Raw genomic sequence first — 17,426 nt, 5'->3', positions numbered from 1 at the left:
GCTCCAGTGGGAGGAGAGAAAAATACATGAAATACGATTAAACTTACGAAATGTGGGTATATTTTGTTGATTACATTTTAAAGATTTTAGATAAATTTAAATATACTGCTAATTAATATTGTTGAATAAGATCGAATGATTTTTGCGCCAGGTAGGCCTACAACCAATTTTTGCTATTAAGAAATAAACCTAACAATTTTTTCAATTTTATTTTATTGTTTATATTTAGTAAAACAATTAATTTCACTTTCGTCTCTCTTTAATCAAGGTTAGTTTGTGTAGGGGGCTGACAATTTTTTCAGATGACGTCACAAATTTACGCCATGGCCCTACAAAGTGACATTAAATAGTTACGTCTTTCTGTGACATTACAAAGTTGCATCTCGACGTGACGTCATAAAAAGTATAACCTTATGAACACAACACGGTTCGTTGAATTACGCTAAAACAATTTTCTAAAAGTTGGACATGACATTGTGGAAACATGAATAGAATCGCACGCACCGCGAAAAAGTTTTAAATTTGTTTAATTAAAATAGGCAAAAAATACAGGTTGGGTTGGGTCGGTGCCTACTGGCATATGTCATGAGTTCGTTCTTGTTTTGCAAACCGCAAAGCACCCCTGGCGTAGAAACGAGTTATATAATCACACGATTTATATATTAAGTGTAAAAATTCAAGTGGGAAGCCATCACAGAAACTAAGTGAAGCTAACACTTTTTTACACTGACTTTTGTAAACAACGAAATGTTGATTTTTCCCAAGTTTTACTTTTAAAAGACAAATCTATTGCAACAATAACGAGTTTTTACCACGCTTGTGAGAATTCTTGTTTCTAATTGATTCCTATAATACGTATGATGGGCGAAAAGGAATTAGGTTGAAGTTGACCTTTCAAGTTACAACAACCTCTTGCATTTTACAAAAAGTTCTCGAATATCTGCCCTGACTTTAATTTGTGGCGTCTGGAGTTCACTACGGTTGATTGCACTTCAATTTGCCTTGGTTTGTAGAGCACTAAAATTTCGAACAAATTTGTTTAATTATATTTTCTATGCATTGTCTACTCTCGGTTGTCGCTCAGTGTTGCCTATTGTGAATAATATTACTAAAATTGCTGTTTTTACCTTATAAATATAATAACTGTTACTAGATCTTGCAATGTTTGGTTTATACGGAAAATTGCATTACTAAACCAGATTAAAATAAAACGACAAATAAATTACACAGCATTGTATATGGGAAATCCCCATAAAATTGACAAGTGTCATAAAAACATGCTGAGTCACCAGATCTAGGTTTAAAAGATCTAAGTCGTTTCAAAGTAAGAAGCAAAGTTTTGGATTAAGGAGCCTTTTTTACACTTGACGGGCTCCTCTCTGGTACATCCTCGTGTTCCTCCAGGAAGAGCACGACCTCCATGCGTCTTCTGGTCGCCCACCTCTGCAAGAGGGAACAATACGACCGGAGAAAAAATGGATGTATGATTTAAATTGCCAAACTATGTGTTGTGCGATGAAATTGTTTTGATGATTGTAATGACAATGATGCAGTGTTGTAAACAAGTCAGTTTAAAATGACGTAAGTCCCATAGTCTAGTCATATATAAGTTAACTTAAGCTCAAGTCTATTTTAAACAAGTCAAGTCCCAATCCAAGTCATCAGTTGCGCAAGTCGAGTCCCAGTCAAGTCATAATTAGAGAAAGTCAACTTCAAGTCATGTCCTTGCCATAAAAATAAATGTTAAACTATTAGAAGTTTTAAACTAAAACGATTATGGCCAATAGCTCAACTAGAAAATAAGAAAAACGCAACATATAGCAAGCAATTGTTTTTATGTGCAAAACTTTGAATAAATAGTTCAATTTTATAAAAAAATACTAAGAAAACACTTTATTTCAACCCAAGTCATTTGTCCAAAAGATTTAAGTCAAGTCAGGTCATTTGTCCGAAAGACTTGAGTCAAGTCATTTTGCTAAAATGACTTAAGTCAAGTCAAGTCATTGACTTAAGTCATTACAACACCGCAATGACGTATATAATAAGAGACTTAAAATTCGTTCGAACTTCAAATAAATAGCACTTTAATGGTAAACCTGTCTATGTAACAAGTATAACTGTTGTTATTAATATGCAAGTATTTTTCTGCACAATTGCCTAACATTTTAAATGTGTTGTAACATTTACCGAAGTACGTAAAGTAATTCAAGATATTTTTGTAAATTACGATTTTGTCAAGTTTGATAGTATAAATTTTGACTTTAGGAACATTCATGTACGATAACGTGCGTGAATGTCCGTGGTGCGAAGTTACGCTAGGCTACGGAGCGTATGCGCACGTCGCAGACCGTCGCCCTTCAGCTGCACGTGGAGAGGTGCCGCCTCTCGCTCATCCAGCAAACCTTCAAGAGCTTGAATCAGCACTTCAATAGAAGATGCGGCTCCACGGCTGTACCCGGGGTGAGAAACTAAACAGTGAGTCAAACCGTTTGACTATTCCTGTACAGGTTCGTTTCAGGTTCAAATGTTTTTTTAAAATCCCGTTCAGTTCCGGTTAAAGTTCAAAAGTTGCGTTTTAGCTCCAGTTCGACTAAATTTATTTTTATAAACGGTTTGTAAGGTTCCCGTTCGGATAAAAAATGACAAACGTTAGACCTAAAACTGTAGTCAATCAATTTGGAGAATGATTATTTAATCGTAATATATTTAAATCTAAGTTTCGCGGCATGCTAAAAATCAAGCAGATCCATATTAAAATATCGAAAAAATGAAAGAAAAATCAATGTTTAATTTAATAAATATTCATTTGTTTTAATAAAATTTCGAACATGGCATAGCTTGACTTTGTAAAATACAAGTTGTGACACAATGCCGGAGTGAACCGCTTTCTTAACAGATTCGGTTAAGGTTCAGGTTCTTGCAAATAATTTGGTTCAATTCCGGTTCGACTTCTTAAAATTAATGCAGGGGTTCAGGTTCGGTTACGGTTCGCATAAAGTTGGCCAAAAACCGGTTCAACGAGTTCTGGTTTGGTTCGACTCCCTGATACAAACTGCTATGAGCGTTGTTAGGCGGATGGACCTTTGGTACTACTATAATAATCGGAAGCCACTAATCGTTTATTTACATTGTATAATTGACATAACAACGCAAGCACTTGAAGCGATCAAAGCACTGTACTGCTCAACATGCGATAAGCAAGTGGTTAATAAACGCCATATTATTGTCGCGCGACATAATTCCTCCTGTCAATCATCAGTAAAGTACAATAATGCACAAAAGCAATTAGCAATTGCGAAAAAACGGGGTATTGCAGTAGGGAGATCGAATAAGGACGATTTATTGATTCAATTTTGGAACTGATTTGTTCCTTAAAAATTAAGCAAGGCAAAAATTAACTGCCACAATTTGTTACTGAATGTGTAAAAAAGAACAATTTAAACTATACGAAAGACGGCATCCTCTGGGGTTTAATATATTTCGAAATTGCATTGGTACAGGCCTATATATTGCCGAGCAAATCTGCTTGCGTTTATTAGTCGTAGGTCAAAGCTATTAGTTTGATGTTTTGATAAGACAAAGCGGAACAGGCCATTGGTAGTAGAGATCTGCAGTATTCCGAATGCCAAAGTGAATTCCTCTTGATGGTTTTGTTGCAATACTCCAAAACAGTTGTTGACCCAAACTTTTTGGATATGGTGCTGGGTGCCAACGCACGTAAACACTTCCACCAGTTGAACTTCGTATCTTGCCATTCTGTGCAAATAAGGGAGAATTTATTGTGCCTACCACAATGTAATGATTAGGGTGATTATTTTTACTTGTTTTTTTTTACAACGAAGTCAAATATTTGTTAAAATTTACATGTTGGGTCAAAATTTGTCAAAATTATTTTAAGTCAATCGTTTACAAAATGCCAAAAAAATCGCTACAAAATTAACAAATACTTCAAGAATTGTTTTGAGATGGTCGTTTGGCGTACAATTTTATCGAAATTTATTTCTAAATTACATCCAACAACATTCTAACTATATTAAATTTGTATTAGGGCATTATCCAATATACGTTTAACGCGTTAGGTTCATCCAACTTCGATTTTGCTTTAGATAGTTGTAAATCTCCGATTTGGACAAATGTATTAGTATTTGACCTGTGTGTTTTTGGTGGTGGTTTGCAAATATCGCGTTGGCAGTTTTTGTAATATGACAGCTCTTTGCTAATTTTATGAAATTATACAACTAAACTTTACTCAAGAATTTTAAAGATAACCCGCGTCTTGTTTTTTTGGCATTTTTAATTTTTTGTGATATGCCAAATAACGCAACTGAGCATTTTAAAGAGTTTTGCATAAACACGAAAAATAACTGATATTTGTTTTACTAGCCGTCAGTAAAACGCCGAAAACGCCGAAAACGAGTGACTAACGAGGTTTAAAACAAAGTATATCTGACAGGTCAAAATTTTGTCAAAAAAAAAAAAAAGTTTAGGTCAAAATTTGTCGAACTTTTAATTTTATAGGTCAGAATTTCTCATTTTCAGGTTAAAATGTAACCGCCCTAATGATGATTTATTGATCGGCCAATGTTTTGCTAATTGATAAAAAGCAATGCAGACAATTTCAACTACTTTCCGATATTGTTAATAATGTCATTATTGTATTTCAATATTTAGTGGATTTTAAGGTTTTAGTGGATTTTAATTTTACACAAATGATGCATTACCGTTTGAAGTCGTATTGGTAGAACTATAAAACCAATTTATGTATCAGCATGAACAGCAATATTCAATAAGTTTTAAGTTAGAATCACCCACCTCATAAGTTGAAGCCAACCAGACGTCTACGGCGTCTGATAGAGGCTCGTCAACGTACATATTCCAGGCACGCTGAATGTATAAATACAGCGCCTCGTACATTTGCTCGCTTTCAATATCAACCAGATTTCCATTGTGAAACCTGCACAGTCTTTCTGCTGCAGCTTTGCCTGGTCCGAACTCCTTAGATGCAATAGTGTGTGGAAGCCAGAAGCAAGATCCGTTGAAAACAACGCCAGGGCATTGCGTCAATTCTAAACAATCATAAAAGTAATTGAAACGATTAAACATTTTAGACCATACATTTAACAAATTGCTATATCATACTCAATATTTTTTTGTAAATTTAAAACATTTTTCATTTTTGCGCACCACTAGAATTTTTACGTTAACATCTTTTTAAGATCTTGTCGTTTAAACAATTTTTACACAAGAAATTAACCTTTAATTTTTAAGTTCAGGGGTGTTGAGTACCCTCCGGAGCTGGATTGTTGCATCTCGAACAAGCTTCCAATTGGTTTGCACACCAAGAAGTCGTTGGACTGAACTTGTCCGTAAGCGAGCGAATTGCAAGCTTGCAGCAAAACTAAGATTGAAAGGCTAACTTGAAACATTCTTCTGTTGTGGTAGTTTCTCAGCTTCCTTGCAATACCTTGAAGGTTGTGTATCGCTGCTGTGATATGTCGTTCTTTTATAACCTCTGAAAAGATTCGTCTCATTGGTAAATTCAGCCATATTTGGCCATATCTCCATGTATGGCTCTTCAATTTTAAAGATTGTTCATCTTAGCTGTGTTTGCTTTTCTTATATTTAAATGTGACGCGATTTACGCTGATAAGGTTACGGAATGTTTCATTGCGTAAGTCAGAACCTGTTCTTGAATCATAAAGCGCCTCATTTGTCCAACTCTCCAGGTTTTGTGGCTTTAACATAACCTGAGGCATTACACAACAGTTTGAAAGCTGGCAGTTATGTTATCCAGAGGTTGCAAACATTTTTCTTTTTACGACAACCCCTAAATACAAGAAATAAGAACGCCGTACCCTTACTAGTATTATCGCTTAGTAGGCTACTTCACAATTAAGTCGCCATAAACTAAATTAAAAAACACGCATCAAAAACACAGTTTTTTGGTCAGTGTAAAATTTGCACATGGTCGGTTCAAGGGGGTCAAACTCAGGGTTTCAAAATCAATTCTTAGTAGTGAAGGCCGCACCAATATCACTAAGAAACCAAAACTATTTTCTAATCAAATATATTTAATGTATCCAATTGTACTGTAGACATGCATACAGAGCATTAAATTAGTGTTGAAAGCAGCAAATCCACCTATTAGATAGTATTCAAATGCGACATGCGCTGTGTGTTCGCAAGGGCGTTATGCGGTGCAGAGACAGTAGGCTTGACACACTTGGTTTAGTTTAATATTCTCAATTTTAATCAGACGAATTTGACACTTTATATTAATTGTTTAGGTTTTTGTTGGCAGCTACTGGACAATAGCACATGACAATGGTGTTAAAAAATGGCGGTTATTAGTCGTAGCCACATGTATGACACCCCTGATGTTATATATATCGTACCACCCACGTTTCTTCAATATATAAAAGTAATCTTTCCCTCTTATGAGTTTTACTATTTGTCATACAGCAAATCCCGTTTTTATTGAACCCAAATCGCACGCAAGCAATGTAATCAAGCGGCTTATAAAACGAGCAAAAATAGAACCTCGAAGAATCCAAAATAACCAACGACACCGGCTGAGAAGTTTGAGAACCACTGTTGTCAGCAAATAAATAGTCCTAGACAGTAAGCAAGAAAAGAGAAATACAGCGTTATCCATTTAGCCATTAAAGACCAATATGGCCTATACCTATTTTATCTATACAGGGCACTTTTAAACGGGCAAAATGTATGCTCCATGAAGTGGAAATAAAAAGGAGGGCTAAAAAGAGAAAAATTAAACAAAATAAAACATCAAGTTTTTATGTGTGCTATCACTTGTTAGGCTACGTCATTTTTTCATAGTCATTTAGTTGCAGCAGTTGCGGCTTGCGAAGTGCACCACTTGCCTAGAACAGTTGGTGTGAGTTTTTAATAGCGTACATCTTTATTTATATTGTGTTATGTTTTTAAACACTGATGATATTTTTAGTCGCGCGTATTGATCATGTATTGATCATGTAGAGAAACGACGCATGTCTGTTTGTGCTTGTAATTATAGCGTGTTCGCCCGGTACATCTAAAGTATACAGGATCGCAAGGATCGCAAGGATCGCAAGGATCGCTCGCTAGGATCGCTCGCTAGGATCGCTCGCTAGGATCGCTCGCAAGGATCGCAAGGATTGCAAGGATCGCAAGGATCGCAAGGATCGCTCGCTAGGATCGCTAGGATCGCTCGCAAGGATCGCTCGCAAGGATCGCTAGAATCACAAGGATCGCAAGGATTGCAAGGATCGCAAGGATCGCTAGGATCGCTCGCAAGGATCGCAAGGATCGCAAGGATCGCTCGCTAGGATCGCTAGGATCGCTCGCAAGGATCGTAAGGATCGCTAGAATCACAAGGATCGCAAGGATTGCAAGGATCGCAAGGATCGCTAGGATCGCTAGGATAAAAGGATCGCTCGCAAGGATCGCAAATATTGCAAGGATCGCAAGGATCGCTCGCTAGGATCGCTAGGATAAAAGGATCGCTCGCAAGGATCGCTAGGATCGCTCGCAAGGATCGCAAGGATCGCAAGGATCGCTCGCTAGGGTCGCTAGAATCGCTCGCAAGGATCGCAAGGATCGCAAGGATCGCTAGAATCACAAGGATCGCAAGGATTGCAAGGATCGCAAGGATCGCTAGGATCGCTAGGATAAAAGGATCGCAAAGATTGCAAGGATCGCAAGGATCGCTAGGATCGCTCGCAAGGATCGCTAGGATCGCTCGCGAGGATCGCTAGGATCGCTCGCAAGGATCGCAAGGATCGCAAGGATCGCTCGCTAGGATCGCTAGGATAAAAGGATCGCTCGCAAGGATCGCTAGGATCGCTCGCAAGGATCTCAAGGATCGCTCGCTAGGGTCGCTAGAATCGCTCGCAAGGATCGCAAGGATCGCTCGCAAGGATCACAAGGATCGCTCGCTAGGATTGCTAGGATCGCTCGCAAGGATCGCAAGGATCGCTAGAATCACAAGGATCGCAAGGATTGCAAGGATCGCAAGAATCGCTCGCAAGAATCGCAAGGATCGCAAGGATCGCAAGGATCGCAAGGATCGCAAGGATCGCAAGGATCGCAAGGATCGCAAGGATCGCAAGGATCGCAAGGATCGCAAGGATTGCAAGGATCGCTAGGATCGCAAGGATCGCTGGTAGGAAGAGGTGTCCACTTTTCTGCCAAGCATCGTTAAAATAGCAGTAACAAACGGGTCTTCTGGCTGGTAACCAACTGTCGAATGCGTATAAAAAGGTTGTTCGGATGGCAAGCCTTCATCGGCAGCAATATTCCTATGACCGTAATTCTCGTTGTGCACCGTCTAAAAACAGACAAAATTATAAATATGTGTAGAAAAGTAAGATGGACACTTCCGGCGCAATTTTTTTTGGTGTTTAAAAGTGGATTGAGTACGTCCCATAACGCAGCAGTTTTCAATACAATCCTATAATTACGTTTTAAAAAACAGAACTTTACTGTAAAGAAAAAAATTGTTCGTTTTTGTATCAATAAATCTCTGGGGATAGTTGTTCTATATTGGCTACATGCTTATAATCGCTCTAACAGCAAGGGGCAATATAATGCTATTCAAAAGTAGGCATAAAATTACAAATTGTGCTTCGTGATGTTTTTTAAGTTTGAACTTTTAGCCGGCAAATTTTACAGAAAACCTTGGCAAGTTGGCAATAATCCAGATGTAAATTTATGAACTTTCCTTCATAGTTAAAACTTTTTTAAAACCTATGTTACGTCCAATCGCCGGAGAGCGAACTTCAAAACATTTTTTTAACTAACATCCCGACGGGTTTAGGACTTATTCTGATTTAGACGTTATTACGATAGGTATTATAGTTCCGAAATTTGTTTTATTCTAACGTTGGTGTTGTTCTAATTTCAGTTCTATGGCTGGTGTTCCTGGCCGTATTAGGATATTTTAGAAAGAGCGTAAAACCACAAAACTTGCAAATAATAGAACGTAAAAAGCCAAATTATAGGCGCCTTCGGTGCGTTTATGTTGTCTATTGTCGTTTGTCTTGTATTTCGTAGGTGTGACCAATGATACTATAATGCCATTTATAGTATCATTAGTGTGACGCCGAATATTTTTAGCTCATTTGGTGTGCCGCAAGTGAAAAAAGGTTGCGGAGCACTGCTTTAAATGATAACTAAATAAACGGCCCTGCTCAATTTATTATTTTTTCCAACCATATAATATAGGCTATGTAAAAAGATCCTAGCGATCCTTGCGTTCTTTGCGAGCGATCCTAGCGATCCTTGCGAGCGATCCTAGCGATCCTTGCGATCCCTGCGATCCTTGCGAGCGATCCTAGCGATCCTTGCGATCCTTGCGAGCGATCCTAGCGATCCTTGCGATCCTTGTGATCCTTGCGATCCTGTATATTTTAGATGCACCTTGTTCGCCTGGTAAAGTGTTAAATATTTCACCTAGATACTCATTTCCTTTCGTGGCCGTTCTGGCAAATCTAGCCGACATTCGACTCAGCTAATCTCCATCGCAGTCGCTCTTGTGCTATATAGTGTCACGCTGCTGTTGGATTAAACACGACAGTCAACTGATGTATGCCTTACTTGCGAGACCCGTTTTTACTGCGCTGTAAGCTCTTTTATTGAAAGCGAAATATGCTAAATTATGTGAATGTACAATAAATCTATAAGCGACCTGACAGTATGCACTTTGAAATGCTATGACAGTTTGTTTAGTTTCGATTTAGTGGAGTTCAGATAGCACGGTGGTCATGCCCCCCCTGTTGAAATATACACACCTAACAAAACATCAAAACAAACTGGTTTTCGATTTACTTAGTTCTGTAGTGTAATCTTTTTCATTGAATTCAGTAAGGTCAAATATTTTTTGCGCCTCTATTTCAATTACAATTCCAACCTTTTTTCTATTACAAATACAACATTTCTAAAATATTTATTATATTTTTAATTGTTTTTTTTTGTAAACAAAAATAATATATATTCGCTCTCCTTGCTTTTAATTAAGGTTCATTGAACGTAGGGTTAAGTATAATTTTTATAGAATTTAGACTTTTTGCTTTCTCCTAAACTCAAAGTGTTGGCAGTTTGACAGTTTGCAGTGGCAGCTGGCAGGTGTCACAAGGTGTAGTTCTTCTTGCAAGCCGCACAGCGCCCCTGGGGTACACACGGACATGAGTTACTTCGCAAAGTGGGCAAAACGAATGATGGGCGGAAAGGAATTCGGGGATGTTGACCTTTAAGTCACGTCAAACGACCTTGACTTTTTTTTTGCTTCATTAAAGTTGCTGCCCTGACTTTAATTTGTGACGTCGCTACGGTTGATTGCACTCGATTTCGTTCTGTTATGAGGAGCCCGAAGAATACGAACGATTTTGTTTAACTACTGTTAAGTCAAAATTTGCGTTTACTGCCCACGTTTTGTATTGCATAGATTTCACGCAACGTTATACAAAATTGAATGAGCTAAGCCTACTATTTATTGTTCCGTGTTGCCTGTTTAGTATGGTATTAATAAAATTGCTGATCTGCATTAAAAATACAATTCCGTAACTGGATCTTGCAATATCTTGTTTTTTGTGCAAAGTTGCATTAATGAACTAACCCAGATTACTACAAAACGACAAATATATTAGTCAGCAAAGTTGATGGGGAATCCCCATAAACTTTACTGTGGCCGTGAAACCAAAAGGCTGAGTCACCAGATCTAGAACTGTTTTGGAGTTGCAGTTTTAAATATGTTTACATGAGTCTTTTCTATACTGTGCAATGAGAAACTAAGTGAAAGTAATGGTATACACAACTCAGCAGAGTGATAGTATTTACATGACTTGATTTTCATTTTTATTTCACAACAAACATATTTTCATATTTAAAAATGAAGGACAATTTGTATTTTTCGGAGATTACCTTTTAGGAGAGTATACATTGGTTGTGTGATATTTTAAAAACCTTATAACTCATAAACTGTTTGATCAAATTTTGTTTAAAAGAAATATTTTGTGACCCTTATAGAGAATCCTGCAATTTTTTCAGGTACCCAAAGTGAATAACAAGAACTTAATAAAAATTGAAATTGCAAACTGGACCCTTCAAAACCGAAACCCAAACATATGTGATTATTAAATCAATGCACATTATTACTATTTATTCTCCCATTTTTCATTTTTTTTATATTTATTGTCCAATTTGCAATTTAAATTTTGATTACTGGTTTCATTATTGTACCTAAAAATAGTAGTATAATTCTTGGCGAGTGCTTCAACCGTATTTTGGAACAGTGCACAGTTTTATGTTTACTTTTATGTTAAGAACTTGTATGTATACCAATCTTCGCAATGCACTAAACTTAGAAACATACAAACACAATACTTTATCAGCCACCTAATAATCCTCTCAAATCACAAGCTAACCAAGTGCTAACTACACCCTGTTGTACTGCAAAAAGAACTTTTAAACGTATGACGAATACTAGTTAGTACCTCACAAAAACGATTATCAAGATAAATATTTGGTTATGGTGTCACAAATAGAGTATAGTATCTTACAAGCTACATACACTTAAATACATGTTGTGCGATCTATTGTACACTTCAATCAGTCTGGCAATCAACCTGAATATTGTATTGTGGTATCTTGTAAACCCCAGTATCAAAGTGGTACACCCTTTAAGAATTATAGTACACCCTGACGTGTACAATACACACAGTTGAAAAGCACTGAGCACTGTTCTAAACCAGCGCCATATGTCATTTGTGTAATCAAAACACATCTAAACAACAAAATATTACACCGATTTATAAATCTGTTTTACAATCCAATTCATAAATAATATTAAAATGTAAAGAAATAGCCAAAATTATTCCTATTTTATTATTTTCTAAAATTAAAGCTAAACCTTTTTTCATTTAGAAAGATTAACAATCCTATTTAGGCTGACTAATTTCATTAAGCTTTTTCAAAGGCATCTTGTTTACTATACATAGGTGTGCTTTACCATTGACCAGTATGATTCCAGATGGACTTGATCACAGAATACACATTATGTCTATGTACGTATCAGGTACTTCTAAACAGATTAAGAATGTTAGCCGTGTTTGTTACACTAGATGTTTTCTGTTTTGCAGTTTATTCAAATTTTCACTATCTAATTCTGGTGGATATTGAATATCGTAGTCTTATCTAATTACTTCAGATGAAGTATATTTACACCTGACAATAACAAAGCAACTTTCTGTAAAACATTTGTATTTATTAATATTTTTCTACACTAGTAGAGTTGATAAAAAATAACATATTAAAATTGTAAATTGGATTAAAGATGCACACACATGTGTATTAAACAACTTTGATCTAGCCTTTATAAAGCTGCTTTTTGACCAACGATTACAGCTTTTGTGTCATTAGTACACCGAAAGCCATCGCAAACTAAACCAATCTGTCAATAACTGATTCAAGGCAGGCTTGAAACACAGCTATCCTGCAGTGAGGTTTGAACTCATGACCTCCAGCCAAATCTGGACTTTAGCTCTACCAACTGAGCTACAATGGCAAAGAGGGGAGCAAGTAGAGAAACAACCACATGAATTATTTAGTTTATTTAAACTATAAGTCTCATATTCCATGTTAAGATTTTTTCCCAGGAAATTAAAGACACTGCTAACACATGGCACACAGATATAGAAGAAGTGATGCCGTCCTCCGAGCCTCTTTTTTCACTTGACTGCAGCTGTAGTGAAAACAATTCCACGCCCAGTGCAGCTCAGCTCCGCTCAGTGCAGCTGTAGTGTAAACGGGCCTTTACTCAAAAAAAATATTTTTTGATTTATAATTAAATTTCACTTCAGTTGTAAACCTGTCTAGGTACGGTTTTCACATTGCACTGTAAACGGCTGCTAATTTCACGACAGAAAAATATTTCTTATTTATCTCAGTTCTGATCGATTAATTTTTTATTTTTTAAATATTCGTATCAGTAACTGAGTAATACATACTCGGACATGTAGCCTAGCAAGTATAACGAACAATTGCATGTTATTTTTAATGTATTGTAACAGTCATTACGATTTCGTCAAGTTTGACTGTATAAATTTTTCCTTGAATAATATTTCTGCACCATAACGTGCACTAGTCAAATATAAACTCGTCGTCACTACTCTGCATAGTAGTACTTATTCAGTGTTTGTCCTTTAATATTCCTAAATGTTTGTTATTGAGAATTATAACATTTACAATCGAAATTCGAGTGCGTTACTAAGACAAAGTTACGCTAGGGTACAGAGCGCATACGCACGCCGCAGACCGTCGACCTTCAGCTGCACGTGGATAGGTGCCGCCTCTCGCTCATCCAGCAAACCTTCAAGAACTTAAATCAGCACTTTAAGAGGAGGTACGGCTCCACGAAACCAATGGCTGTGCTTAGGGTAAGATTCTTAACTACTCTGAGCATGTTTTGGCGGATGGAACTTTAATTTTAATCGTTGATCAATATTGTATTATCCACATAATAACGCAGACTTCAAACGTTTAAAGCACTTTACAACATGCGATGAGCAAGTGGCTAATAAATGACATATTTTATGTGATGTCATATATTACAAAGAAAAATGTTCGTAGTTTGATGTTTCAAATACGACAAAGTGGGACACCATATTGGCGGTTGACATTTCGAAGACTATACATGCCAACGTAAGCTCCTCTTGATGGATTGGTAGCAATAGTCCAAATCACTGCTCTACCCGGACCACTTGGACTTCCCGGAAACCAACGCACGTAAACACTTCCACCAGTTGAACTTCGTAGCTCTCCATTCTGTGCAGATAAAATGTAGAATTCCGAATTTGCTTGTGTCTTGTACATTCAATGCATTTTAGGGTATTTAAAACTTCACTTTGCTTAAAAATGAATAGAAAAGCAAATGCGTCAATGATTTGTCTTTTATTCTATTTAAATTGTAAATTTATGTAATGCCGATAACAAAGTAAATGCCACCCACCTCGTATGATGACGCCAACCAAACTTCCACGTAGTTATTATGTGGTTTGTCCACATACAAGTTCCATGCACGCTGAATGTACGAATACAGCGCCTCGTACATTTGCTCGCTTTCAATATCAACCAGAGTTCCGTTGTGAAATCGACAAAGACTTTCTGCTGCAGCTTTCCCTCTTCCGTGTTTAAAAGATGCAACAGTTTGTGGAAGCCAGAAGCAAGATCCGTTGAAAACAACGCCAGGGCATTGCGACATTTCTATACCATAAAAGAATACTTACTAAACCAAAACTATATAAATATATATTTAAGATTATCCAAATAACTTTGACTAAAAATTCTAACCTTTAATTTTCTGGTAGATTTTTCCTTCAATTCTGTTCCAATCAACAGATGGTTGTGGTCCTGTTGGGCCAATCGGACCAGCTAAGCCTCTCGGGCCTCTCCGGCCTGGAGGTCCTTGAGCTCCCCTCATGGGTGTTGGGTTCCCCCGGGTGCTGGATTGTTGCATCTCGAACAAGCTGCCAATTGGTTTGCACACCAAAAAGTCGTTGGACTGAACCTGTCCGTAGGCGAGCGAATTGCAGGCTTGCAGCAAAACTAGAAATGCAGCGAAAAATTGAAGCATTCTTTTGTTGTTGTAGTTTATCATCTTCCTTGAGATTGCCTTCGAGGTTGTGTGTCGGTGCTGTGATTCGCCGAACTTTTATAGACTTTGGAAAGCAAGGTTTCGTTGGTATACGCGGCCTTATTAGGAGAAGTTTCTATTTATGGTTCATGCCAGCTGAAGTTGTTTTGCTCGCATTTTGTTGTGACACGGTTTGCTCTTATAAGGTTACGGAATGTTCATTTGCTTACGTCAGATCGTCGTTTTACATGTGGGGCCTTATTTGTCGAATTCCAAGGTTCTGTTGGGTCAATTTTACCTGAGGCAAGTTTCTGCAGTTTCATGAAAACATATGAGCACATACATTCGCATTCACAGCAAAGACGTTAAAAAAACGTACAAAAATTAGCAACTAATCGGTTTCGCAAGTAATGTATAGTTGAGCGTTTTGTACAGGTGCCATTAAAATAACGTGGTTTGACACAAGGAGCCTTATTTGTCGACATCCCAAGGTTCTGTTGAGTCAATGTCACCTGAGGCATGTCCTGCAGTTTCATGAAAAGCTGACAAACATATGATCACATGCTGGCACTCACATCAGGCCTTGTTGTACAAATTCCTTTAAAATTACCGAACTTTATAGTGTCAGAGCATTGGTAATTCTTTAACAGAAATTCCATTTATTCAATCGCGTCTCCTAGGCCTACTTTGGTCGCCACTCTTAATAAAATAGCATGGATATACATTTTGCGATAAATAACTCCATACCTATTCCGCCATATAAATCCAATAGATCAATTGTTGTCTCTTCATTGTCACAATGTATTCGTCAAACCAACATAATCAATATCATTGTCATTCCACGATGGTATTGCGGTAATATCTCCAATAACATTTTGTAGACAAAAAATCATTGCAACTGTAATTATACTTTAATAGTTTGCAATCAAGCTTTGCAACGATTGCCGAGTACGCCTAAATATAATATCGATAGCCTACTTTGCAAGCTGTGGCCAAAATCACTATTACATATTTTCATTTGTTGTTCTATTGACTTTGAAGTTGGATAATTTTTAATAAAGGTTTTGTGTTTACGTCAAAAGTTTTAGGTTTTTGTAGTTTGGCGCTAAAGGTTTTTCACATCTGTGTTTGATCGCAGTTCCTTAACCGCAGTTACGCCTGGATGGGCATGGCGCGGTTCTGCAAAACCACACTTGTGCTACTACCAAGGAAGAACAATTAATACAGTATAAAATTTTGTGATCCAATTCAGTCGTAAACTTTTCTTGGTACGTTTTTCTCAGCGTTGCTATTAAATACAACTTGTTGACGTAAAATATTTCCGGTCGCTTGGCACAAACCTCCTATAGGCCTACAACAGGGCTGCGGAGTCTGTTAAAAATAACCCGAGTCCGACTCCGGTCCGCAAAATTAACCCGAGTCCGACTCTACAGCTTGTATTTTACCCATTTACCCAACTAAATTAGGGAGGATATTCTGCAATCCACTCATATGGGTCTCATAATTGATCCACAGACAATACAAGGTTTAAACATGTTTCGCGATTTTCTATTACACTTATACAACTTACATTTTTCGCAGCCGTGGCCTACTCACACCTATAACGTTGTAAGCGCGCCCCTCGAATTTTGGCATCGTTATAGAATGACAGAATCTAAAAATTACCAAAGTTGCAATGGCGCGGCATATAGCTAAAAAGCGACATTTTCTCTACTTGTTAATAGACTCTTTCTTATCAAGAGCTGTCAATTGTTATCAACACACAACGCAGGCCTATAACAATCAAAAATGCATAAGATCTAATTTTACATTCGTAAAAAAGCCACATCAGGATTTGTATTATGCAGGGCAATGATACCAGGTAAAAATGCGATTTGGTTTTCAAAAATCGGAATATTCGCTAAACGTATCGATCTAGCAAACTAACCTCGAAAAGTAGGTTCTTCACTGTTTGAATACATAATTTTTGTTAGCCCGGGGTCTATGCTGCATTAATCGTCTTCCGTTAAAATTAGCGCTAAATTTTGGGTCGTGTTCAGATCCGACTCAAAATGAATCTTTTTATTGATTTTGCTTCCATCAGTCTTAGATGTTGACAGTGTTACCTCTAACGTGCGCAACTGCGCAATTGCGCAGCTACACCAGACAAATTGCGCAGTAAAATTTGCTTTTGCGCACTTACATCATTCTCAAATTAAAACTAAAACATCTTCACTTTTTTGTAACAAAGGTTTAAGGATTTCCCATTGGCCATATTTCGTTGATGTTTGCAGCTAAAAGCAAGTAAACAAATCCAATCCGCATTGACAATTGTGACGTAATAAATTACTTTGTCTAATCGGTTTTCATCATCCATGCTGTGAATATTTTTTTAGCGCACGTAAAATTAAATGTCTACTCAGGAAAGTCAAGCTTAAAGAAAAACATGAGTTTTAAAAACACGTAAATGTTTTACCTAATTTAACAAATGCAATTTTTACACGATTTCTGTGCAGATACAGTTGTGGGGTCAACATAATGACCCTCCCAAATTGACAAAATCATTTTGATAAATGCAAATGAGCGAATAGTTCGTGATTCTTGATTGTGCTTAAACAAAGGCATCACGCATCCTATTTTTCAAAATTAGAGATTTTGTCAATTTAACCCAAATATTCGGATATTTTATCGCGCGACCGCTTTGTTGCCATACACTTAAAATATTTAACTCGATTGCAGTTGCACATACAAGTTTATTGAGAATATTTTTTTTCACGACAAATAAAAATATTCAAAATTTCGGCATATGTGAGGACAT

The 17,426-nt window shown here is 37.1% G+C and overlaps 2 protein-coding genes across 2 annotated transcripts; both read right to left on the bottom strand.

The window, feature by feature from the left end:
- Positions 1-3,101: 3,101 nt before the first annotated feature.
- On the bottom strand, positions 3,102-5,426 carry LOC146162599 (uncharacterized). The gene is made up of 3 exons (XM_083385242.1): positions 5,255-5,426; positions 4,813-5,066; positions 3,102-3,756 (listed from the first exon to the last, which is right to left on the bottom strand). Exons 1-3 carry the CDS (start codon positions 5,424-5,426, stop codon positions 3,556-3,558), a joined length of 627 nt encoding a protein of 208 aa, XP_083241368.1. The 3' UTR covers positions 3,102-3,555.
- Positions 5,427-13,502: 8,076 nt separating this feature from the next.
- Positions 13,503-14,664, bottom strand: LOC146162598 (uncharacterized). Its single transcript, XM_083385728.1, has 3 exons — positions 14,347-14,664; positions 14,006-14,259; positions 13,503-13,821 (listed from the first exon to the last, which is right to left on the bottom strand). Exons 1-3 carry the CDS (start codon positions 14,651-14,653, stop codon positions 13,636-13,638), a joined length of 747 nt encoding a protein of 248 aa, XP_083241854.1. The 5' UTR covers positions 14,654-14,664; the 3' UTR covers positions 13,503-13,635.
- Positions 14,665-17,426: the final 2,762 nt, after the last annotated feature.

Source organism: Ascidiella aspersa, chromosome 3 (genome assembly GCF_963924565.1).
Source record: "Ascidiella aspersa chromosome 3, kaAscAspe10.2, whole genome shotgun sequence".
Taxonomy (NCBI): Eukaryota; Metazoa; Chordata; class Ascidiacea; order Phlebobranchia; family Ascidiidae; genus Ascidiella; species Ascidiella aspersa.
The sequence above is the reverse complement of the archived record's forward strand: the minus strand, read 5'-3'. Positions and strand labels throughout refer to the sequence as shown.